The sequence below is a fragment of the Bufo gargarizans genome, chromosome 2 (assembly GCF_014858855.1).
Source record: "Bufo gargarizans isolate SCDJY-AF-19 chromosome 2, ASM1485885v1, whole genome shotgun sequence".
NCBI lineage: Eukaryota > Metazoa > Chordata > Amphibia > Anura > Bufonidae > Bufo > Bufo gargarizans.
Window position 1 is genome coordinate 652,715,582 of NC_058081.1, and position 26,833 is coordinate 652,742,414.

At 47.3% G+C, this 26,833-nt stretch overlaps 1 protein-coding gene across 1 annotated transcript in view; it reads left to right on the top strand.

Moving 5' to 3' along the window:
* The first annotated feature begins 1,680 nt into the window (after positions 1-1,680).
* The window catches only part of PLAUR (plasminogen activator, urokinase receptor), a 34,359-nt gene continuing 9,206 nt past the window's right edge, over positions 1,681-26,833 (top strand). Inside the window, exons 1-6 of the mRNA XM_044277635.1 lie at positions 1,681-1,822; positions 2,355-2,468; positions 7,799-7,810; positions 13,102-13,239; positions 19,576-19,722; positions 23,171-23,323. Coding sequence (XP_044133570.1) covers positions 1,681-1,822; positions 2,355-2,468; positions 7,799-7,810; positions 13,102-13,239; positions 19,576-19,722; positions 23,171-23,323 — 706 coding nt within the window. The remainder of the gene's footprint in view (positions 1,823-2,354; positions 2,469-7,798; positions 7,811-13,101; positions 13,240-19,575; positions 19,723-23,170; positions 23,324-26,833) is intronic.

Here is a 26,833-nt window from a genome sequence, read left to right on the forward strand (position 1 = left end):
AAAGCGATCAAAAAGTGTTTTATACTCCAAGATGATACCGATGAAAACTATTAGAGAAGCTTCATGTGAATAACTGCAGCTCATTGGAGCCCATACATTCTAATACTGTATGGAGACGGATCTCCGTACAGTATTGTTCGAAGCGACGCCGGATGAAGCATAAGAAGCGCGCTTCGCTCAACACCCAGGAACAATCAAGCCCTCACACAGCTCCGCACAACGAAAAATAAAAAAGTTATGGGTCTTGAGAAGCAGCGATGCAAAAACATTTTTTTAAAGAGTTTTTATTGTGTAAAAGAAGTAAAATGTAACCATACACGGAGTATACTGCACATGTGGTGTCGCTGCGATCGCGCTGACCCAGAGGAAGGCTATTTGTTAGTTATGCCACAAACTGAATGTCATAAAATTAGCAAATGTGTTTTTTTGTGTTTTTTTCCCCGTTCTCTCAGAAAGGGCTCGTTCACAAGACTGTATGGCTTTTTCAGTGTTTTGAGGGCCGTTTTTAACGGATCTGTTTTTCCGTTTTTTGTTTCAGTAGTGTTTCCGGTTCCATTCCGTTTTTCTGTTCCATTTTTCCGTATGGCATATACAGTATACTGTAATTACATAGAAAATATTGGGCTGGGCATAACATTTTCTATAGGCCTCATGCACACGGACGTTTTTTTTTTGCGCTCCGCAAAAACGGTTTCCGTTGTTCCGTGATCCCTGTCCGTTTTTTCTTCCGTGGGTCTTTCTTGATTTTTGGAGGAACCACGGACATGAAAAATGAAAAAAAAAATCTAAGTCAAGTTTCCCTTTTGAAATGATAGGAAAAAACGGACACAGATCACGGACACGGACGCGGATGACAATCTTGTGTGCAGCCGTGATTTTGCACGGACCCATTGACTTGAATAGGTCTAGTGAACCGTTGTCCGTGAAAAAAATAGGACAGGTCCTATTTTTTTCACGGACTGGAAACACGGATCATGGACGCGGATGCCAATTTTTCCACGGACACATTGAAAGTCAATGGGTCCTCGGAAAAAAAAGGAAAACGGAACAACGGCCGCGGATGCACACAACGGTCGTGTGCATGAGGCCATAGATGGTTCAGCAAAAACGGAACGGATACGGAAGACATACGGAGTACATTCCACTATGTGTTCTGTTTTTTTGCAGACCCATTGACTTGAATGGAGCCACGGAACGTGATTTGCAGGCTATAATAGGAAATATTCTATCTTTGGACGGAAAAACGGAAATACGGAAACGGATTGCATACGGAGTACATTCAGTTTTTTTTGTGGAACCATTGAAATGAATGGTTCCGTATACGGAACTCAAAAAACGTTTGTGTGAACGAGCCCAAAGAGTTAATAAAAGTTAAATCTGTAAGTTCTGTGCCATTGAAAATTAGAATAAAACAAACCCCCGTGCGGCTACATTGACGGAAAAACGTTATAGCTCCTGAAACGCAAAGATGAAAAAAAAACTGATTTGTCTCTTCAGCCCCAGATGCAGATGACAGGGGTTAAAACCTCTGCTTGATGTCACTGAATTATAACAATTTTCTCTCTTTCCAGAGGCTTCTCCCAGTTTAGATTCGTCTCCCAATGTACCCAGTTTACACGATCCTCTGATACATTTTACCTGCAATGATACAATGTTACAACCTGTCAGGAGAGGAGGGGGATGAGGTATGAGGTCACAGCAGGCGTCAGTCTATGTGACGCAGAACAGTACGGGCCCCGTGTACGCAGCAGTGATGAATATGTGGCTCCTAAGGCTACCATTAACCTTAAACAGGGAGGCCCAAACTGCGTCTCTCCAGCTGGTGCAAAACTACAACTCCCAGCATGCCTGGACAGCCTACAGCTGAGCATGCATGTGTCCTGTGTGGAGAGAGAGGAGAACGTTCCTGCCAGAGACCTCAGTCCTGTCCTCATTCCTTTAGCAGAATAAAGGGATTTCCCATGCTGGATCCTGATCACCCCCGATATCGGCTGCCGGTAGAGAGTCGGGCCGATCCCTCCGGAATCTGCGGGCTGGGCCGATATTTCGCTCACGTGCAGGGCCTGCTTTTGTTATGAAACAGGTGGAACGATGTAAATGTCAAGAGTTTTGTAAGGTTCAGAGGACGACTATGGAGGTTCACGCGATGGTGATGTCAGCACAGGGCGCAGTTTACACTTGACATTTAAGAAATAGGCGTCGTAGCCAGAAGGTTCAATGCCTGAGAATAATGGGGGGGGGGGGGGATTCACAGGTGATACCTGTACCTATCCCCCTTTTAATAGATGTGCAGATAACTGAGAGTCTCTGAAGGCTTCAGCTCCATCCTCACCCTTTTCTTCTTCCTCCCACAGTTCTCTGCCTGAAGTGCCTACAGTGCGTTGGCACCAGCTCCTCGTGTCGTATGGTAGCAAGGACGTGCCCATCCTATGAGACCACCTGCATCTCCCTGGCCTACAGGTCAACAGGTGAGGCTGATATTTCATACTTCTGTATCGGAGATGGACAATGAAGCTACAAACAAAGCAATCAGGGTTGTGCAACCATCTAAGCAGCTGTGTAACAGTCTCAAAGCTCGTGCACATGAACGTAGGGGCACCGTGACTGTTAGTGGTCCGCAATACATGGGCACTGGCCGAGCTGCGGATGGGAACCCATTGACTTGAATGGGTCTACGATCTGCAAAATACAGCCAAAGATGGGACATGTCCTATCTTTTGCGGAGCGGAGGCACGGATACTACGAAGCGCTTCTGTGAGCTTCCTGGTCCGTGCCTCCGCACCACAAAAGATAGGACATGTCCCATCTCGGGCAGCACCTTGCAGATCGCAAACCCATTCAACTCAGTGGTTGTGGGAGTGCAGGCGGCCAGTGCCCGTAGATGTAATCTACTGCTTTGGGTTAACAGCAAATATGCAGACCTTTGTGTCTCCATGGTTACAGACTACAAACATACCCAGGGTAGTCTGGTCAGATCCTGGCGTCATGTGTTAAAGGGTTTGTCTCATCATGGACAATGGGGGCATATCGCTAGGATATGCCCCCATCGTCTTATAGGTGCGGGTCCCACAGCTAGAACCCGCACCTATATCGAGAAAGGAGCCCTGCAAGTGTAGGAGGACGCACTGAGCATGTGGCCCTCCTTATATTCTCTATGGGGCGGCGATTTCCGTTGGCCCCATAGAAATTAATGGGAGAGAGGTCCGCGTGCGCGTGGTGCGATTCCATTCACTTCTATGGGAGCTGGCTTGGTGGTGGAGGGACCGGAGTCCTCCAGCCACCACCTTGCGGGGCTCCTTCCTCGATATAAGACAATGTCCTAGCGATATGCCCCCATTGTCCATAATGAGACAACCCCTTTAAGCCACCCATAGAATATGTTGGCTGCACCTCGGCATAAAGTTTGGGATTCAGCTGGACAAAAGTCACTGCAACTGTTTTTGTCCAACCGGATCCCCGCGTCAATGGGCTCCATCAGTGAACGGCTGCATCCAGAGACCCTGTGCCGGTGCCTGCCGCATTGCCTTAGCGCGAAAGTAGCCTCTCTGATAGCGGCTTGTTCTCCTCTCCATATTGACCTGTATGCTTGACCTGAGCCCAGCACGCATGTGGCCAGTGTCCGGGAGAGGATACTCATCTATCAGGGAACATGTAATATCACATGGCCCGCTATAAGGAACATGTGGGCCCGGCCTCCAGAAAATGTGTTAGCAGCCCCCTGCTCTGGTAAACAGGGTGGTCCATGCATAGGAACCTCTCTACATGTTCATTACATAGTACATAGTGATGGACAAACATCGGCCGGGACGGTTCGCGAACGCAAATGCGCTTTTACGATCAAATGTTTGCAAACCGGGCTTTCGCGGCGGGCCCCATTCACTTTAATGGCAGGTGAATCTGAAAAACCTTCAGGTCATATTTGCAGCCACCAAATACTTACTAGAAGTGCACAAATAGTCCCACCACATGGACAGTGATATACTAGAGAAGGATCACTGGCAAAAATTCCCACAAAAAATATGTATTTTAAACAGGGGCCATTTTTATGCATCTTAAAGGGAAGCTCTCAAAAATGTGCCCTGCTGGAGCCTAGAAATTTTTTATTTTAGGCCACGGGAGTACAGGCCCCAAAAATTCGGCATTCACCTGACAGAAAGGAACTTGTGATGATGTGGCTGGAGGTACATTAGGCGGTCACTGGAAACAAACTTTAGGCATTCACCTGACAGAAAAGGCTGTATTTACATAAGACAGGGACCATTCTTTGTTCTGGGTGGTGGCGGATATGTGTGGGCTGGCATGAGGAAATTCAATTACACGTGGTCGTCACAGGTGTTGAATTCCTCCGAGATCCATGCCTCATTCATTTTTAGAAATGTGAGGTAGTCCACACTGTCGTGATCTAGGCGAGTGCGCTTATCGGTCACGACCCCCCCCCTGCTGTGCTGAACGTCCTTTCGGACAGGACACTGGACGAGGGGCAAGTTAAGAGTTTCATGGCAAATTGTGCCAGCTCTGGCCACAGGTCAAGCCTGCACACCCAGTAGTCCAGGGGTTCCTCGCTTCTCAGAGCGTCCACATCGGCCGTTAACCCAATGTAGTCGGACACCTGTCGGTCCAGGCGTTCCCTGAGGCTGGATCCAGAGGGCGACTGTCGATGGGTTGGGTGCAAGAATGATCTCATATCCGAAGTGACCAACACACCTTCAAACCGCCCTCTTCTTGCAGGCACGGTAGGATTGGTAACTATTTCTCTGTTAATGGAAATTCCTCTGCCAGCGCCCGCAACAGCAGAATGCAGTATCTCTCGCAGTAAGGCCTGGAATGCTGCATTCTGCCAGCCCTCTGTGATGCTGGTAACATGTCCGCCATTTTGTGTTTGTATCGGGGGTCTAAGTATGTTGCCACCCTGTACTGGTCCTTGCCCTTTATGCTTTTTATACGGGGGTCCCTCTTCAAACACTGGAGCATGAAGGCCCCTATTTGCACTCAATTGGAAGCGGTGGAGCGTCCTGGCTCCTGCTCATCCCCCAGGAGAATGTCGTCCTCGGTCTCCTCCCCCCAGCCACGGACAACACCAGGGATCCCTGAAAAGTGTAAAGTCCCCCTCAAAGCCTGCTCTTCTTGCACCTCCTCCTCCTCCTCCGCCCGGCACTATCCTCCTCTGACTCCTCTTGAGACTCCTGCTGACTTGTCTCAGATTGAGCAGCCCCCCCGGGAATTCTTCCAGCATTGCGACTTCCTCATCTTCCAGCTCCTGCTCATCGACGGCTTAATCATTGACACGACGCAATGCACGCTCCAGAAAGAAGGCGTAAGGTACGATGTCACTGATGGCGCCCTGGCTGCGACTGACCAGTTTGGTGATCTCATCAAATGGCCGCAGAAGTCTGCATGCGTCGCGCATGAGCAGCCACTGGTGCGGTGAAAAGAAACCAAGCTCCACAGAACCTGTCCTGCCGCAGAGTTCGTACAGGTAGTCGTTAACGGCACGTTGCTGCTGGAGCAGCCTATCAAGCATATACAAGGTGGAGCTCCAGTGCGTCGGGCAGTCACAAATCAGACATCTGATGGGCAGGTGGTGTCGCCGCTGAACGTCAGCAAGGCGAGCCATGGCCGTGTAAGATCTTCTAAAATGGCCAGAGATTTTCCTGGCCTGTCGCAAGACATCCTGGACCCCGGGGTATTTGGAAAACGAATCACTGCACGACTAAGTTCAGGACGTGTGCCATGCACTGCACATGTGTCATTTTGCCCTGTTTCAGCGTGCTCAGCAGATTGGCACCGTTGTCGCACACCACTTTACCAACTGTCAAATTAAGCAGGGTTAGCCACTCATCGGCCTGTGACCACAGAGCTGAAAGCAGTGCAGGACCGGTGTGGCTCTTGGCTTCCAGGCACAACAGTCACAGCACAGCATGGCAATGTCTCACCTGGCACGTCGTATAGGTTCTGGGGAGCTGATTCCTCAGTTAAGTCTGTTTCCTTTATTTGTGTTTCCTTCCTGGCTTGATTGTAGGTGACCCTGACTCCGTCTGTATTAAGTGCAGGGAGCCGGTGGTCGTGTCCCCTCACTATTATAGGGTTTTCAGGTGTCACATAGTAAAGGTACGAGGGCATGCAATCGTCTACCATTAAGACCTTTGCATGGGCATAGCAGTCAGGGAGAGCTCTAGGGGTTTTAAGGCTCACCCATATGCTCCTTAGTTTGGGATCAAGCAAGTTGGATGTTTATTTATAATTCCAGCTTTCTGCAACACCATCCGTGACATTGCCAGAGATATATTCACTTGCCGCTGAACGTGGCCATATAGCTCCGGGATACCCTTCTGGGAGAAATATTTCCTTCCGGGGACCTTCCATTGCAGTGTGCCAATGGCCACACATTTTCTAAAGGCCTCCGAGTCCACTAGTTTATATGGCAGTAGTTGGCGGGCTAGCAGTTCCGACAAGCCAGCGGTCAGCCGTTGGGCAAGAGGGTTATCAGGCGTCATCATCTTTTTACGATATAACATTTGGGCCTCAGAAGCCTGCCTTCCGCCAGATGAACGCGCCAACGGCATGGTGAAAGGTGGAGTGGAGGACAAATGGGAGGAGAGAGGAGAAGGAATGAGGCAGGACGTGGAGCACCGGGAGTGTGGGTTCTGACGGCGTTGGTCCCACTAGGCTCGGTGATGGGAGGACAGGTGCCTTCTTAAGGCGATCGCCCCTAGGTCAGTGTTGGGCTTACCGCGACTTATGCGTTGACAGCACAGACTGCAGATGGCAACACTATTGTCAGCAGTGGAAACTTAAAAAAATCCCACACTGCGGAGCCATGTGCCGGCGTCCTGGGAGCGCCAGATGGGACCGTGCATGGTGGATCACACCCCTCAGTGTATCACACCTATCGATAGCACACCTATACCAGTCCTGAAAAGGAGTTTTGTGGCCCTATTAGCTTGTGCTTGGTGTCCCTAACAGCCTGTCCCTGATCCACACAGCAACCTCTCCAGATCGGGTTCTGTTATAGGGTAGGGGGTATGTCCATGTGCTGAAACGTCCTGTACCACCTGATGGATGTGTCGTGGGTAAAAGTTCGGCACAATGCAAAAGAATATAGCGCCGACGGACATCGCCATATGCTCGCATGTTCGGCGAATCGCGAAGTTCACAGCGAAACGACAGCCAGACAGCCATCTCTAATAGTACATATGAAAAGGGTTTGTCCTCGACAGACAACACCTCTAACACTTTCACTGCCTTCATATATGTGGACCACCTCTGGCAAATGGAGGGTTAATCTGTCTGTTGGACTACTGCCCGGATTCTCATCTGATATTAGAGGAAATCATCATACGCTGTAATCTTTCATAAAACTGTCTCATGGTTCATCCTGTGAGGGTTTGGTGGACCGAGACCTGCCTGCTCATGCGTCTCCGCGCTCCCTCGGGCCTCGCCGCAGACCTTCAGCTCATTTCACCCGATCATAAGTGAATTTCAAGCATCAAGAAATAAAAGAGAAGCAAATAAGAAAACAAAAGATGACAACGGCCGGAGTGACTCATTACATCAGAGACAACAGATGAGGAGATCACAGAAGCGCTCATCATCATCATCTAGACAGATCCAAAATTCCCTGCTGATTCATTTAATAATAAATATTTAAAACGATCGGAGCTCAATTATTCTTATACAGAGCTTCAAATCCCATAGATTATAAGATTTTGTCTGCCTGCAGTCACCACTAGAGGGCACTCACTGCATACTGTGCTATTATAGAATTTTATGTATTATCAGCATGCAGTAATCTCCTGAGCTCCCTCTAGTGGTGGCTGTATATATCTGTATGTAGTAATCTCCTGAGCTCCATCTAGTGGTGGCTGTATATATCTGTATGTAGTAATCTCCTGAGCTCCCTCTAGTGGTGGCTGTATATTTCTGTATGTAGTAATCTCCTGAGCTCCCTCTAGTGGTGGCTGTGTATATCTGTATGTAGTAATCTCCTGAGCTCCCTCTAGTGGTGGCTGTGTATATCTGTATGTAGTAATCTCCTGAGCTCCCTCTAGTGGTGGCTGTATATATCTGTATGTAGTAATCTCCTGAGCTCCCTCTAGTGGTGGCTGTATATATCTGTATGTAGTAATCTCCTGAGCTCCCTCTAGTGGTGGCTGTATATATCTGTATGTAGTAATCTCCTGAGCTCCCTCTAGTGGTGGCTGTATATATCTGTATGTAGTAATCTCCTGAGCTCCCTCTAGTGGTGGCTGTATATATCTGTATGTAGTAATCTCCTGAGCTCCTCCTAGTGGTGGCTGTATATATCTGTATGTAGTAATCTCCTGAGCTCCCTCTAGTGGTGGCTGTATATATCTGTATGTAGTAATCTCCTGAGCTCCCTCTAGTGGTGGCTGTATATATCTGTATGTAGTAATCTCCTGAGCTCCCTCTAGTGGTGGCTGTATATATCTGTATGTAGTAATCTCCGGAGCTCCCCCTAGTGGTGGCTGTATATATCTGTATGTAGTAATCTCCTGAGCTCCCTCTAGTGGTGGCTGTATATATCTGTATGTAGTAATCTCCTGAGCTCCCTCTAGTGGTAGCTGTATATATCTGTATGTAGTAATCTCCTGAGCTCCCTCTAGTGGTGGCTGAAGGCAGACAAAATGCATCTTTTAATTATGTTTATGCAGGGATTTGGAGCTGCGTATTAGAATCATGTATTAGGTGTTGCGCTTGCTGTACAGTTACAGCTATGGGTTGGTTTTTGCTCTGATGCATTGTCAGCTGTGAGACATTATACAGACGGGGCTGTTTCCTTCTGAATCCTGTCCAATCCACTGAATTTAACACAGGTAATTCCAATCAAGGTGTAGAGGCATCTCCTAAATCAGTGTTTCCCAACCAGTGTGCCTCCAGCTGTTGCAAAACTACAACTCCCAGCATGCCCGGACAGCCTTTGGCTGTGTGGGCATGCTGGGAGTTGTAGTTTTGCAACAGCTGGAGGCACACTGGTTGGGAAACACTGTCCTAAATGATCCTAAGTTAATGGGAGGCCCCAGAGCTAAATGTCAAGTTTCATAGCAGAGGGTATGAATACTTATGTACTTAGGCCACATTTCAGTTATATTACTGGCAAATATTTCTAACATTCTGTTCCCACTTTCTCATTGTGTGCAGAATCATGGGGGAAATATGATTTTTTTTTATTTTAGCACAAGGCCGCAACATAAAATGTGAAAAAGGTATAAAAAGACTTTGTGAATGCACTGTAGATGCCGAGTCACTATTGAATGCAGCATTTAGGAGATTAAACAGCTAAGGTTTAAGGTTCCTCCGATCACGGCTGTCTTTCGACGTCTATGCCAGGGAGTTAAGGGGTTACAATCTCCCTGTCCCTGCACCCTTACTGCCTTGTCTTGTGTTTGTGTAAGGTAGAGAGGCCGTCTACAGTGCTGCAGACAGACGAGGGGGGCGAGGAGAGGCTGCCCACGCGGGCCCCTCTCCTCTTTCCTATGGCGATTCAAAGCAGCAAAAATGAAGGGCCCAAGGGTCAGACTGACTAAGAGGGAAGCATGTGAAGGGCTGAAGAAGTCCTGGACCGTCTGGGGCAAAGTGGAAAAGGTGCGGCATGTACGCCCCCTACCATGAGAGGTGACCACAACTTTTTCGGGGCCCCTCGGGGGTGGGGGATTCTGCTAGTCTGCATTAAGTTCCCGACCACCCTACAGTTTATTAAAACCATATGGAAGCAGCATCTAGTTTTTAATCGGAGGAGAGAAGATTATCTATGTAGATGTATGCAGCCCCGAGCGATGACACCGGTGATTTCACAGTATGGCTGACACGGCTGTTGTCTAGACCGCTTCTGTCACGGTAATAAATTCTCGGTGGCCCCCAGGTGGAAATATCTTTATATTATTGTCGCTAAGGGGACACATTTCAGACGCTGCTGACGTACGGCTATAAATCTTTACTGAGTCGCACAGTTCACAAGACGCCATCCCCCGCCCTGCAGAAAAAGACAGCAGAAAACACAGCATGGAGCGCCATGGCCCCTCTTACACCGGCCGTCGGCTGACCACTGCTCCGGAAACCCTCAGCCTATGAGAATGGAGGCTGACCACGGACAGACCGCGTCCGCCACAGCGAGGGCAGCTCTTGGACACGGCTGAATGCTCACATGCACGCACGGTTTGGATGAGTGTGCGTGTGCTCTGAATGGGGAGAGGGGCGGAATTTCTCCCCAAGGACAAAAGGATTGGGCATGTTGAAATCCATCAGCCCGATCCTCGTCTCCGGAGGCTCCCACACACATTAGATCAATATTCTCCAACCGGTGACTCTCCAGCTGTTGCTAAAGTACAACCCCCATCATGCATCCCATGACGGATATCCTGTAATAACCTGTTATCTTCGTAGTATCACCGAGGGCGTCAATCCCAAAATTCCTATAGCCCCCCCCCCCCAAGACCAGCCTATCTTGGGCCAAAACAGTATTTCTTTTGTTTTTGACTCCTCGCCCTCAAAAGAACATAACTTCTTTATTTTTCAATGGTTGCAGCCATAGCAGAGCTTGTGTATTGTTGGGGACAGTATCTGTTGGGCTATGGTCACACTAGTGTTTCCATTTTCCGGTATTGAGATCCGTCACAGATCGGATCGCTCCAAAATACATTCCGTTCCGTTCTCATGCAGGAGAGCAGCATGTTGTAGTTTGCTTTCCGTCCTGGGATGCGGAGCAAGACGGATCCGTCATGACCCACAATGCAAGTCAATGGGCAAGGATCCGTCATGACCCACAATGCAAGTCAATGGGCACGGATCCGTCATGACCCACAATGCAAGTCAATGGGCACGGATCCGTCATGACCCACAATGCAAGTCAATGGGCACAGATCCGTCATGACCCACAATGCAAGTCAATGGGCACGGATCTGTCATGACCCACAATGCAAGTCAATGGGCATGGATCCGATTTCTCTGCCACAATCTGCCACAATAGAAAATGGATCCGTCCCCCATTGACTTGAAGGATCCGTCTTGGCAATGTTAGAGATAATATAACCGGATCTGTTCATGACGGATACAGACGGTTGTATTATTGTAACGGAAGCGTTTTTGCTGAACCCTGCCGGATCCAGAAAAACGCAAGTGTGAAAGTCGCCTAAATTACTTCAATTAACTTTTAGCAGCATTTGTTCTTCTACACCTTTCATTGTAAAATATACATTTTCTTTCTCTGCCGATGTATGATACATGTATGACATTAGTATGATATATTTATATGTGGATTCTATATGGATCATATATTATTACTGTTGCACCAAACAAGCCTTTTTCATAGAAAATGTATATATTTTTTCACCACCGTCCCATTCGGAGAATCCTGTCTGTTTTCCCGTTGATGGGCGAGGACCTGTCTTCAGCAGGTGGAGTTTCGCCATCAGCGGTCAATGATTGGCTTCTGGTCACATTTCTTAGAGGACGTCAGTTACATGATTTACTAAGTGGCATAAAGAACATTTTCAGGGAGATTATAACTGGAAAAGGAAGGGGGGGGGGGGGGGGTGGAGAGGCAGTAGTTGCACCATAGAAGCAGGATTTGCACCATATAGGAATTACTTGCACTATAGGCAGTGACTGCACCATGGAGGTAGTAATTATACCACAGAGGCAGTGATTGCACCACAGAGGCCATAATTGCACTATAGAGGCAGTAATTGCACCACAGAGGCCATAATTGCACCATAGAGGTAGTACTTGCACCACAGAGGCTGTAATTGCACCATAGAGGCCATAATTGCACCACAGAGGCCGTAATTGCACCATATAGGCAGTAATTGCACCGCAGAGACAGTAATTGCACCATAGAGGCCGTAATTGCATTATAGAGGCCTTAATTGCACCATAGAGGCCTTACTTGCACCATAGAGGCCGTAATTGCACCATAGAAGCAGTAATTGCACCATATAGGCAGTAATTGCACCATAGAGGCCTTAATTGCACCATAGAGGCCTTAATTGCACCATATAGGCTGTAATTGCACCATATAGGCATAATTGCACCATAGAGGCCGTAATTGCACCACAGAAGCAGTAATTGCACCATAGAGGCAGTAATTGCACCATAGAGGCAGTAATTGCACCATAGAGTCAGTAATTGCACCACAGAAGCAGTATGGCACCACAGAAGCCATAATTGCACCACAGAGGCTGTAATTGCACTATAGAGGCAGTAACTGAACCAAAGAGGACATAATTGCACCATATAGGCAGTAATTGCACCATATAGGCAGTAATTGCACCGCAGAGACAGTAATTGCACCATAGAGGACGTAATTGCACCATAGAGGCAGTAATTGCACCACAGAAGCAGTAATTGCACCACAGAAGCAGTAATTGCACCAAATATGCAGTAATTGCACCATAGAGGCAGTGATTGCACCATAGAGGCCATAATTGCAACATAGAGGCCGTAATTGCACCATAGAGCAGTGATTGCACCATAGAGGCCGTAAATGCACTATAGAGGCAGGGATTGCACCATAGAGGCAGTGATTGCACCATAGAGCAGTCATTGCACCATAGAGGCAGGGATGGCACCATAGAGGCAGTGATTGCACCATAGAGGCCATAATTGCACCATAGAGGCCGTAATTGCACCATAGAGGCCGTAATTACACCATAGAGCAGTGATTGCACCATAGAGGCAGTAATTGCACCATAGAGGCCGTAATTGCACCATAGAGGCAGGGATGGCACCATAGAGGCAGTAATTGAACTATGGCTGCAATCACTTAGCAGTCTCAGCCTTAGGGCCCATGCACATGACTGTATATTTTTTCTGCATCCGATCTGTACACCCATTCGTATGTCCATACAATGGCCCCGCAAAAAAATAGAACATGTCTTATTCTTGTCCTTTTTACGGACAAGGATAAGACTGTTCTATAGAGGACCGGACATTCTGTTCCACAAAATGCGGAACACACACGGCCGGTATCCGTGTTTTGCAGATGCGTGAGCATTTAGAAGAGTAGGCAGATACAGGCGGACCCGAGTCTCTAAACGCAGGATGAATGGAGGATTCTGAATGTATCACCTGATTTCTGATCTGCAGACCGTAACACTGTGATGAAAGGCTGCTCCACCACCGACCTGTGCAACCAAACCTCAATCATCGACATCGGGGACCAATTCATCTACATGTCCTCCACCTGCTGCGAGAGTAACTTCTGCAACATCAACCGCTACTCCAGTAAGTATCCACATCATCTGTGGCTGTCAAGGCATGCTGTGGGTTGTAGTGGAAATCCCCCGCTTACATCGGCCATATGAACTTTACTTCCACCGTACAGGAAAGCCTAGCAGTCTTCAGGGGCAAAGCTACAGCTGACTGCCCCCCCCAATGACATCATCACGCTGAGATCCGGTGCAGGCAGCGCTATCGACCGCCTGCGCTGTTCTACCGGTGAGCGGCGATACAGTTGTATAGCCTGAGGTCACAGCACCAGGCACCGAGGATAAATATGCCCCCGGTAATGGCACATTTACCACCTGACTGGCTGCATTCTGCACAACTGCAATAATACACTGTAATGGTCGCGGCCTGGTCCTGGTGGTCGGGAGGGGGGGGACTGTGCTCCCCAAGGCTCATTTACTGTATTGTGAAATACAGGGCGCAGTATAATATACTGGAATCTATATAATATATATATTACACCTACCCCCAAATAATAATACTTTTAGAGACAATATATTATCAACATACCGAGACTAAATAATACCGCCATACTGGATAATAGCTCATACCATGACTAGATAAAAACACAAAAATGTTGTAGCCATATACAGTGACTGAATAACACCGCCATACAGTGACTGGATAACACCGCCATATAGTGACTGGATAACACCACCATACAGTGACTGGATAACACCACCATACAGTGACTGGATAACACCGCCATACAGTGACCGGATAACACCTCCATACAGTGACCGGATAACACCACCACACAGTGACTGGATAACACTGCCATACAGTGACTAGATAACACCGCCATACAGTGACTGGATAACACCGCCATACAGTGACCAGATAACACCACCACACAGTGACTAGATAACACCGCCCTACAATGACTGGATAAAAACTCCACAGTGACTGGATAACACCGCCATACAGTGACTGGATAACACCGCCATACAGTGACTGGATAACACCTCCATACAGTGACTGGATAAAAACTCCACAGTGACTGGATAACACTACCATACAGTGACTGGATAACACTGCCATACAGTGACTGGATAACACCGCCATACAGTGACCGGATAACACCTCCATACAGTGACCGTATAACACCTCCATACATTGACTGGATAAAAACTCTACAGTGACTGGATAACACTACCATACAGTGACTGGATAACACTACCATACAGTGACTGGATAACACTACCATACAGTGACTGGATAACACCGCCATACAGTGACCAGATAACACCACCACACAGTGACTAGATAACACTGCCATACAATGACTGGATAAAAACTCCACAGTGACTGGATAACACCGCCATACAGTGACTGGATAACACCTCCATACAGTGACTGAATAACATCACCACACAGTGACCGGATAACACCTCCATACAGTGACCGGATAACACCTCCATACAGTGACCGGATAACACCTCCATACAGTGACTGGATAACACCTCCATACAGTGACTGGATAACACTACCATACAGTGACTGGATAACACTACCATACAGTGACTGGATAACACTGCCATACAGTGACTGGATAACACCGCCATACAGTGACCAGATAACACCACCACACAGTGACTCGATAACACTGCCATACAATGACTGGATAACACCTCCATACAGTGACTGGATAACACCTCCATACAGTGACTGGATAACACCGCCATACAGTGACTGGATAACATTACCATACAGTGACTGGATAACATTACCATACAGTGACTGGATAACACTGCCATACAGTGACTAGATAACACCGCCATACAGTGACTGGATAACACCGCCATACAGTGACCAGATAACACCACCACACAGTGACTAGATAGCACTGCCATACAATGACTGGATAACACTACCATACAGTGACTGGATAACACTGCCATACAGTGACTGGATAACACTGCCATACAGTGACTAGATAACACCGCCATACAGTGACTGGATAACACCGCCATACAGTGACCAGATAACACCACCACACAGTGACTAGATAGCACTGCCATACAGTGACTGGATAAAAACTCCACAGTGACTGGATAACACCGCCATACAGTGACTGGATAACACTTCCATACAGTGACCGGATAACACCTCCATACAGTGACCGGATAACACCTCCATACAGTGACCGGATAACACCACCATACAGTGACCGGATAACACCTCCATACAGTGACTGGATAACACCTCCATACAGTGACCGGATAACACCTCCATACAGTGACCGGATAACACCTCCATACAGTGACCGGATAACACCTCCATACATTGACCGGATAACACCTCCATACAGTGACCGGATAACACCTCCATACAGTGACTGGATAACACCACCATACAGTGACTGGATAACACCTCCATACAGTGACCGGATAACACCTCCATACAGTGACCGGATAACACCACCATACAGTGACCAGATAACACCACCATACAGTGACTGGATAACACCACCATACAGATAACACCACCATACAGTGACCGGATAACACCTCCATACAGTGACCGGATAACACCTCCATACAGTGACCGGATAACACCTCCATACAGTGACCGGATAACACCTCCATACATTGACCGGATAACACCTCCATACAGTGACCGGATAACACCTCCATACAGTGACCGGATAACACCTCCATACAGTGACCGGATAACACCTCCATACATTGACCGGATAACACCTCCATACAGTGACCGGATAACACCTCCATACAGTGACCGGATAACACCACCATACAGTGACTGGATAACACCTCCATGCAGTGACCGGATAACACCTCCATGCAGTGACCAGATAACACCATCATACAGTGACTGGATAACACCGCCATACAGATAACACCACCATACAGTGACCGGATAACACCTCCATACAGTGACCGGATAACACCTCCATACAGTGACTGGATAACACCTCCATACAGTGACCAGATAACACCACCATACAGTGACTGGATAACACCACCACACAGTGACTGGATAACACCACCATACAGTGACCGGATAACACCTCCATACAGTGACCGGATAACACCTCCATACAGTGACTGGATAACACCTCCATGCAGTGACCGGATAACACCTCCATGCAGTGACCGGATAACACCACCATACAGTGACCAGATAACACCACCATACAGTGACTGGATAACACCGCCATACAGATAACACCACCATACTGTGACCGGATAACACCTCCATACAGTGACCGGATAACACCTCCATACAGTGACTGGATAACACCACATAGTGACTGGATAACACCGCCATACAGTGACTGGATACCACCATACAGTGACTGGATAACACCTCCATACAGTGACCGGATAACACCTCCATACAGTGACCGGATAACACCTCCATACAGTGACTGGATAACACCACATAGTGACTGGATAACACTGCCATACAGTGACTGGATAACACTGCCATACAGTGACTGGATAACACCACATAGTGACTGGATAACACCTCCATACAGTGACCGGATAACACCTCCATACAGTGACTGGATAACACCTCCATACAGTGACTGGATAACACTACCATACAGTGACTGGATAACACTACCATACAGTGACTGGATAACACTGCCATACAGTGACTGGATAACACCGCCATACAGTGACCAGATAACACCACCACACAGTGACTAGATAACACTGCCATACAATGACTGGATAACACCTCCATACAGTGACTGGATAACACCTCCATACAGTGACTGGATAACACCGCCATACAGTGACTGGATAACATTACCATACAGTGACTGGATAACATTACCATACAGTGACTGGATAACACTGCCATACAGTGACTAGATAACACCGCCATACAGTGACTGGATAACACCGCCATACAGTGACCAGATAACACCACCACACAGTGACTAGATAGCACTGCCATACAATGACTGGATAACACTACCATACAGTGACTGGATAACACTGCCATACAGTGACTGGATAACACTGCCATACAGTGACTAGATAACACCGCCATACAGTGACTGGATAACACCGCCATACAGTGACCAGATAACACCACCACACAGTGACTAGATAGCACTGCCATACAATGACTGGATAAAAACTCCACAGTGACTGGATAACACCGCCATACAGTGACTGGATAACACTTCCATACAGTGACCGGATAACACCTCCATACAGTGACCGGATAACACCTCCATACAGTGACCGGATAACACCTCCATACAGTGACCGGATAACACCACCATACAGTGACCGGATAACACCTCCATACAGTGACTGGATAACACCTCCATACAGTGACCGGATAACACCTCCATACAGTGACCGGATAACACCTCCATACAGTGACCGGATAACACCTCCATACATTGACCGGATAACACCTCCATACAGTGACCGGATAACACCTCCATACAGTGACTGGATAACACCACCATACAGTGACTGGATAACACCTCCATGCAGTGACCGGATAACACCTCCATGCAGTGACCGGATAACACCACCATACAGTGACCAGATAACACCACCATACAGTGACTGGATAACACCACCATACAGATAACACCACCATACAGTGACCGGATAACACCTCCATACAGTGACCGGATAACACCTCCATACAGTGACCGGATAACACCTCCATACAGTGACCGGATAACACCTCCATACATTGACCGGATAACACCTCCATACAGTGACCGGATAACACCTCCATACAGTGACCGGATAACACCTCCATACAGTGACCGGATAACACCTCCATACAGTGACCGGATAACACCTCCATACATTGACCGGATAACACCTCCATACAGTGACCGGATAACACCTCCATACATTGACCGGATAACACCTCCATACAGTGACCGGATAACACCTCCATACAGTGACCGGATAACACCACCATACAGTGACTGGATAACACCTCCATTCAGTGACCGGATAACACCTCCATGCAGTGACCAGATAACACCATCATACAGTGACTGGATAACACCGCCATACAGATAACACCACCATACAGTGACCGGATAACACCTCCATACAGTGACCGGATAACACCTCCATACAGTGACTGGATAACACCTCCATACAGTGACCAGATAACACCACCATACAGTGACTGGATAACACCACCACACAGTGACTGGATAACACCACCATACAGTGACCGGATAACACCTCCATACAGTGACCGGATAACACCTCCATACAGTGACTGGATAACACCTCCATGCAGTGACCGGATAACACCTCCATGCAGTGACCGGATAACACCACCATACAGTGACCAGATAACACCACCATACAGTGACTGGATAACACCGCCATACAGATAACACCACCATACTGTGACCGGATAACACCTCCATACAGTGACCGGATAACACCTCCATACAGTGACTGGATAACACCACATAGTGACTGGATAACACCGCCATACAGTGACTGGATACCACCATACAGTGACTGGATAACACCTCCATACAGTGACCGGATAACACCTCCATACAGTGACCGGATAACACCTCCATACAGTGACTGGATAACACCACATAGTGACTGGATAACACTGCCATACAGTGACTGGATAACACTGCCATACAGTGACTGGATAACACCACATAGTGACTGGATAACACCACCATACAGTGACTGGATAACACCTCCATACAGTGACTGGATAACACCACCATACAATGACTGGATAAAAACTCCACAGTGACTGGATAACACCGCCATACAGTGACCAGATTTGCCTGATAGGTACACCACTGGCAGTCTTTCCTATAAAAAGTACCACCTGAAAAAAAAAAAAACATCCAGTGCAATAAATGTTTTTTTTTTTTTTTTTTTTACCATGGTACCCTATGGGCGACATATGCAGTGGCTCCCAGTACATAGGAGCCGTCCATTGGAGGTCTCCTCCTGATCACGGTGTCTGCAATGTCGCTTCATAGCTATTGTACCGTACACAGTGCACTGCCGGGGAAATAGGCGTCCTTCTTCACTGGCCCCTATAGCACGTCTCTCCATTCACCTCCCAGTCACCAGGTTACTGGGCGAGCAGTTCTTCATAGAGTTCTGCATCAAGTGCTAGACGATTGTTAGGAAGTGTCTGCAATGTCACTTGCTCCTTATCTATAAATGGGGCCAGGTCCGTGTGTAATATCATCTGGTGCGTCCTAATCCTTTACATTGCCCCGAGCACCCCCTCCTCGTGTGATGTCCACGTGCTCTCCCCATCCTGTTGGAAATTCTTGAGATCTCTATGTCCGAGTATGGCTAACGTATTGTCTCCCTTCCTCAGCTAAGGCGGTTTACTCCAGCCGCTTGAACTGTTACTCTTGTGACAGTACCAACCCCTCCTTGTCCTGCACATCCACATCGAACACTGCATTCTGCGATGAAGTCAACAACCACTGCGTGGACCTGGTCACTACGGAGTGGAGGAACGGTGAGAGATCTGGTTGTCATCGCTTGTGTCACATGTAGCCACCAATGTACGGCTATAGGCAGCATCTGGCATCCCTGGATGTCCAGGCCTACACCAACATACCCATCTACCAAGGGATTGCTTGGACTGGAGACAGTTGCAGCAAACCCTCAGAAGTTAGAAGGTCTGTAATTGAATGGAGATGAACTGTAGAATGGGCAGAAGTGACTCTTTTCAGGAGGAAAGCAGCCATGTCTGTATTTCCTCTAGAAACAGCACCACGCCTGTGCTCAGGCTGTGTCTGGTATTGCACCTCAGCTCCGTGGAATTCAGCAGAGCTAAGCTGCATTACCATCCACAACCAGTGAGCAAGAGTTGCACTGTTTTTGGAAGAAAGATGCCATGTTTTCTAATCATGGAGAACCCCTATAAAGGTTATGTGCACCTCTGGGGTCATTTTGTTATGATTGCATTCTACTCATTTTGGGCTTAAAATAATTTTTTCAATTGGTCTTTATTAAAAATGTCCAGCTGTTTCTGAGAAACAAGGGTTAAAAAATCAGCTGGTTTTTCAAACTGTGACTTTCTGTTGTCTTTGAATCCCATCGGCTGACGGCTCATGCACAGCTCGTATCTCTGATCTCCTGACCTCTTAAACACTTTTTTAAAATTTCCCCCATATGCTTGGCACACCAATTCTACTTATCTGGCTCCCCGCGGGTGGATGAGAACATCCGATTTCGGGGTGGGGGCAGCCAATGGCAGGCAGTAACGGGTGACACTAGGGAGGCTTGTCCCCGCCACTGCCTGCCTCCCCTCCCCGACACTGGATGTTTTCATCTGCGCACAGGGAGAAGCAGCGGGGACCAGGAGCGGCTCAAGGAGCGGGGAGCCAGGTAAGTAGAATCAGTGTGAGGGGCCCAGCTTATGGGGGGGCATTTCCAGGCTCGGATAACCCCTTTAAGCCATATTCTTATCAGTTTGATATGAATTTCACTATAATGTTTATGAGGTCAGGAGATTAGAGATAAGAGCTCTACATGATCCCTCAGCTGACAGGATTCAAAGCAAACAGAAAGTCATAGCTCGTAAAATCAGAAATGGTTTAATTTTTTTTTACTGAAGACTAACTGAAAAAATGGTTAGCCACAAGTAAAGTTCAATCATAAAAGATGCCCCCAACGGTGTCCATAGCCTTAAGATATAACTACATAGAGTCAGAAGAACATCTCTCATACAAAAATAGTAAAGTTGTGTTTTTTTTGTTTTTGTTTTGTTTGTTTTTTTGGGGGGGGGGGAGATTTGTGTCATTATTTTCTATACATTTAGGAGTCTTCCTGTAAATGATTTCTTTGGTTGCTTCCAAAAATTCTCCCTGATAAAACAAGAGGAATTCAATGTTCTTGTGTCCCAACTGTCTTTTTGATCCACCCTCAAGGTGCAGGCATCCAAAGTTTTTCTTCGACTTCGACTTTTACTTGTGAGTCAACATCTGCACGCCAGCGATCGGCCCACAATGACCTATTTTCTAGTCAGAGTGTGACGCACCCAGGAGGCCATTTAATCAGACGTACCGGCTGCCCTGTCATTATAAATAAAGTCTTGCAGCTTCATTTCCATTCGGTTTTTGATGTGCGCATCAGAAACTTTTATCCCATCTCGTCTTAACGCTCCATGAAATTGATCTGCTATTTACATATTGCTGGTTGCAGTGCTTGCCTAATGGAGAAAAACGTACAGCTCTCGTTAATGTACCGGCTGGACCATGGGGCTTCGGCAGCAGACGAGGAAATGATGTTTTGGAATTTAGTTCAAAGTTCTAGTAATGTTCTTTTACGACTGACGATGACGATATCTACAAAGGAGATCAAGATTAAGTGTGTAGATAATACCATGACTGAAAATGAAGAGTCAATCAAAATGAACCAAGGATTGACTTCAGAAGTCAGGTGTCTTCGCCATCATCTTGGAGATGGAGAGTCAATCCTTACTCAATATCCACCATGGGGGTTGAGGATGCCTTCTTCTTCCCCTAAAGGTCCATGTGGAAAAGAAGAACCACTACTGTTTAACATCATGTTTGGGAAAAATGCATAAGGGATCACTAAAACTCAGAACTTTCCCCTCTTCATAGACCACCAAAGGGGTTGGCCACATAGAGTTCATCCGAGATAATGTGAACCACAACAGGTTGCCATCATCCTTGAGGAAGGAGATAGCTGAGTGTGGGCTTTTTTCTTTCCATACAGTATGTCTCACAGAAAATCAAAATGAAAACTTCTTGTGGCTTCTGGCCCACCAGATAAGTAAAACTGGAGTTGGAAAGTGCTCCACCAATCTGTACTCATTATCCACCGAGAAAGTTGATGATGCCTCCTTCTTCACCTCGTGGTCCATGTGGAAAGAAATAACCACCACAAGTTGACACCATCCTTGGGAAAATGAAATAAGGGTTCACTGGAAGTCAGCTTCTGCCCTCTTCAAAGGCCACCACAGGGGTTGGCCATGTAAAGATCATCCCAGATAATGTGGTCCACCAAAGGTTGACTTTATCATTGAGGAAGGATATAGGGACCACCTAAACTTGGACGTCATTCCCTTCATAGGTCTCATAGCTTTTTCACAGTTCGATTTTTTGGTCGGTACAGTATGTCCTTGATTCAACACAAGTTCTGGTAACTAGATTGCAGGAGATGGGACAATGATCCAGGAATTTGAGTCAGGATGGAGGTTTAATCCTAATATTAGGTTTTTGTGTTCCTCTGGATGAACACAGTAGCATAACAGTGTTGGTGGAAAACCACTGTGTCAACCAACCGATTTGACTTTGGCCTAAACCTAAGGGTGTTATCCTAGCAGTCACCTGGGATTCACCATGGGATACAGGGATCTGGGCTTTGTTGCAGGGGAGCCATCAGGCTGCTACTTCATGGAGTAATCCTGATGTGGTTGACAGCAGACCGACAGAGATATCACAAAGCACTGGTTTGTCAGACAATACTGGTAGTCACTAATAGGCTGAGGTTGGGACAGGAAGAGTACATGTGAATCTGAGAAAGAGTCCAAAGGTCTGGACAGGCAGCACAGTGTCAGTATGGTGATGCACCCTCTTTGGTTCCTGAGCACTGTTCTCAATGACCGTGGCTCCATAGAAACAGTTTTTGGTTCTACGCTTCCAATTCAATGCAATCAAACCAAGAAGTCAATACCAGGATGAAATATCATCAGGTAGCTTGTAGCTGTAGTCACGAGAGGTTAAGGGTGTAGTCTTCTGGTAGTCAAAAAGTGAGGAATATACTAGATATAAGCAACTGACTGATGACCATGCCAGCTCTGACCTTGGGGGAGTAACTAATAAATGACCATGAGACATCATCGTTGTGAAGAATGAGGGATGGTAAGAAGGCAAAGTATCTACTACGTGTGGGATTCTGGGTGAATCTAACAAGACGCCGACCTTATCTTTCAGGGAAAGTTTCTGCAACATCGTACGCAAAAGGTTGTGGATCAGGAAGCACTTCTGCATGTACAGACCTGTTTGCCTACAACACGGGACGTTACCAACGCTACACTTATCTTCAATGCTGCAACATTGATAAATGCAACAAAAACAAAGTAACCAGTGAGTATGACCGAAATCAGCAGCACATGTCCCCATATTAGAAAAAGGTGACATCGTGCTCTCCTTCCAACAGTCTGGAGACCCCCTTTCCCTTCCTGCAGACTCTAACCTAAAGCAGTAAATAGAAGAGGGGGAAGAGGTGGATGCGGCTGCAGTTTATTCTGTGAGAGGGGAGAGGGAGCAGTAGATTGGCTCAGCACAGCTCTTACACCAGTGTCTACTAAAGCAATTTGTTACTGACGTAATCTTTGAATGCACTGGGAAGGTTACGTAGTTACATAGTTAATACGGTTGAAGAAAAGAGATAAGTCCATCAAGTTCAGCCAAGGGATCGGTGGGGGCGCGAATCCTAGAAAGGACACATTTTCATAAGCATTAATGTAATTTACTTTTAAGAATTAATCTAAACCCTTTCTACTGTTCCTGCCGTGACCACGTCCTGAGGAGTCTACTCCACAGATTCACAGTTCTTACAGTAAAGAAGCTTTGACGCTTCTAGAGACTGAGCTTCTTATTCTCCAGTCGGAGGCAGCGCCCCCTTGTCTTTTGAGGGTATTTTACATTGAGCAGCTTTTCACCATATTTTTTGTATGGTCCATTTATATATTTTTATAGGTTAATCATGTCCCCCCTTAGACGTCTCTTCTCAAGACTAAATGCATTTAATTATTTTAACCTTTCCTCATAACTCAGACCCTCCATGCCCCTTATCAGTTTAGTCGCTCTTCTCTGTACTCTCTTCAGCTCCAGGGCATCATTTCTATGGACTGGTGCCCAGAACTGAACTGCAGATTCCAGATGAGGCCGCACCAACGCTTTGTAAAGTGGTAATATCACATCCCTGCCCCGCGAGTCCATGCCTCCTTTAATGCATGACAATATTCTGGCAGCTTATTGACATTGTGCTGTTATTTAATCTACCATCCACAAGGACACCCAAATCCTTCTCTATAAGTGACTCTCCCAGTGTTACATCCCCTAGGACATATGAAGCACGGAGATTATTACTACCAAGATGCAGAACTTTACATTTATTCACATTGAACCTCATTTGCCAAGTTGATGCCCAATCACTCAGAGTGTCCAAGTCAGCTTCTAGTTTGGACATCTTTCACAGACTGTACAGTACTACACAGCTCAGTGTCATCTGCAAAAATACAAATGGTGCTATTAATACTGTCCTCAATATTATTAATAAATGAATAAATGAAATGGAGGACCCAGCACTGAACCTTGGGGTCACCACTTATAACCCGGGACCATTCTGAATAGGAATCATTGACCACAACTCTCTGGACACGGTCCTTCAGCCAGTTTTCAATTCAATTACAGACTTAATTACAAACTATACTTTCCAAGCCTATAGACCTTACTTTACCTATTAAACATCTATGAGGGAAAGGATCAAATAGCTCTGTAAAATCCAGAAAAACACTATATCCACAGCCGCCCCTCTGTCCAGGCTTCTACTGACCTCACTACATCCACAGCCGCCCCTCTGTCCAGGCTTCTACTGACCTCACTACATCCACAGCCGCCCCTCTGTCCAGGCTTCTACTGACCTCACTACATCCACAGCCGCCTCTCTGTCCAGGCTTCTACTCACCTCACTACATCCACAGCCGCCCCTCTGTCCAGGCTTCTACTCACCTCACTACATCCACAGCCGCCTCCTCTTTCCCGGCTTCTACTCACCTCACTACATCCACAGCCGCCCCTCTGTCCAGGCTTCTACTCACCTCACTACATCCACAGCCGCCCCTCTGTCCAGGCTACTACTCGCCTCACTACATCCACAGCCGCCCCTCTGTCCAAGCTACTACTCACCTCACTACATCCACAGCCGCCTCTCTGTCCAGGCTTCTACTCACCTCACTACATCCACAGCCGCCCCTCTGTCCAGGCTACTACTCGCCTCACTACATCCACAGCCACCCCTCTGTCCAGGCTTCTACTTACCTCACTACATCCACAGCCGCCCCTCTGTCCAGGCTTCTACTTACCTCACTACATCCACAGCCGCCCCTCTGTCCAGGCTTCTACTCACCTCACTACATCCACAGCCACCCCTCTGTCCAGGCTTCTACTCACCTCACTACATCCACAGCCGCCCCTCTGTCCAGGCTTCTACTTACCTCACTATATCCACAGCCGCCCCTCTGTCCAGGCTTCTACTCACCGCACTATATCCACAGCCGCCCCTCTGTCCAGGCTTCTACTCGCCTCACTACATCCACAGCCACCCCTCTGTCCAGGCTACTACTCACCTCACTACATCCACAGTCAACCCTATGTCCAGACTTCTGTTTTGCCACCTGCTGTTCATTTTGTATTTTTCAGATTTTATCTCCTTTATACAGATTTTATTAAGCCCCTTGTAAACTTAAAGGCTACAGCTGACCCCTCAGATTTGTATTTTTGTAAATTTTTTCCCTTTTTACAGTAGATGTAAGCCATGGGGGGGGGGTAATTTTTAAAGTGAATATCTGGGATTTTTGGGGTTACCTTGGTTGATATTGTTAGTATGTAACAGGTCCATGTTACCAGCAGCTCTATTTTTCATCAGTGTACAGTTCTGCCCAGTCTTCTCCCTACTTTCCTTACTAACCCCAGCCCAAACTAAATCCCCTCTGTCCCCTCCTATATCCCACTCTCTACCTACACTATCTACCCCCTCATTAGTATGACCCCCACCCTCCCCCCAGATCCTAGTTTATAAGCTCCTCCAGCCGTCTAACCATTCTTTCCCCCAGGGCAGTTGCACTCTCCCCATTAGGGTGCCGCCGGTCCGTACTGTAAAACCTGTAGCCTACAGAGAAGTCAGACCAGTTCTACATGAACCCAAACCCTTCCTTCCTGCACCAGCTTCTGAGACACTTATTTAACTCCCTAAGCTCCCACTGTCTCTCTAGTGACGCTGGTGGCACTGGTAGTATTTATGAAAACACTACCTTGGAGGTCCTGGACTTGAGCTTCTCTCCTAGTTCCCTAAAATAATTTTTAAGGTCCTTCCATCTCCCCCTGATTTTGTCATTGGTACCAATATGGACCATGACCACGAGTCTTCCTCAGCCCCAACCAGCAATCTGTCTATCCGATCCGTAATATGCCAAACCTGAGCACCCGGAAGACAACACACTGTATGGCACTCATGGTCTCGCGAGTCTCCTACCACCAGCCTCTGTCTGAACTTTGCTGCATTTCTTTTCCCATCCTATAGCAGTCATCCTACTGGTTGCTAGGGCCACTGCCCTGCAACAGTGTTGCTGGCCCTGGGCTTTCGTCCTTAATATCAGCCAAAGAGGCATATTTACAAGGGCATTCCACCTCATGACTAGCCTCCCTGGCAATTGTACCTCTACCCCTATTTACCCCATAGTCCTGATCTTGCCATCCTCCACTCACCTCCATTCACTGACCGCAGCCAGTGCCTGCACAGGGAGGTCTAAGCCTCTCTCCAAGTCTGCAATGACCCTAAGTATTTAGATCCAAGATCTGGGCTTCCAAATA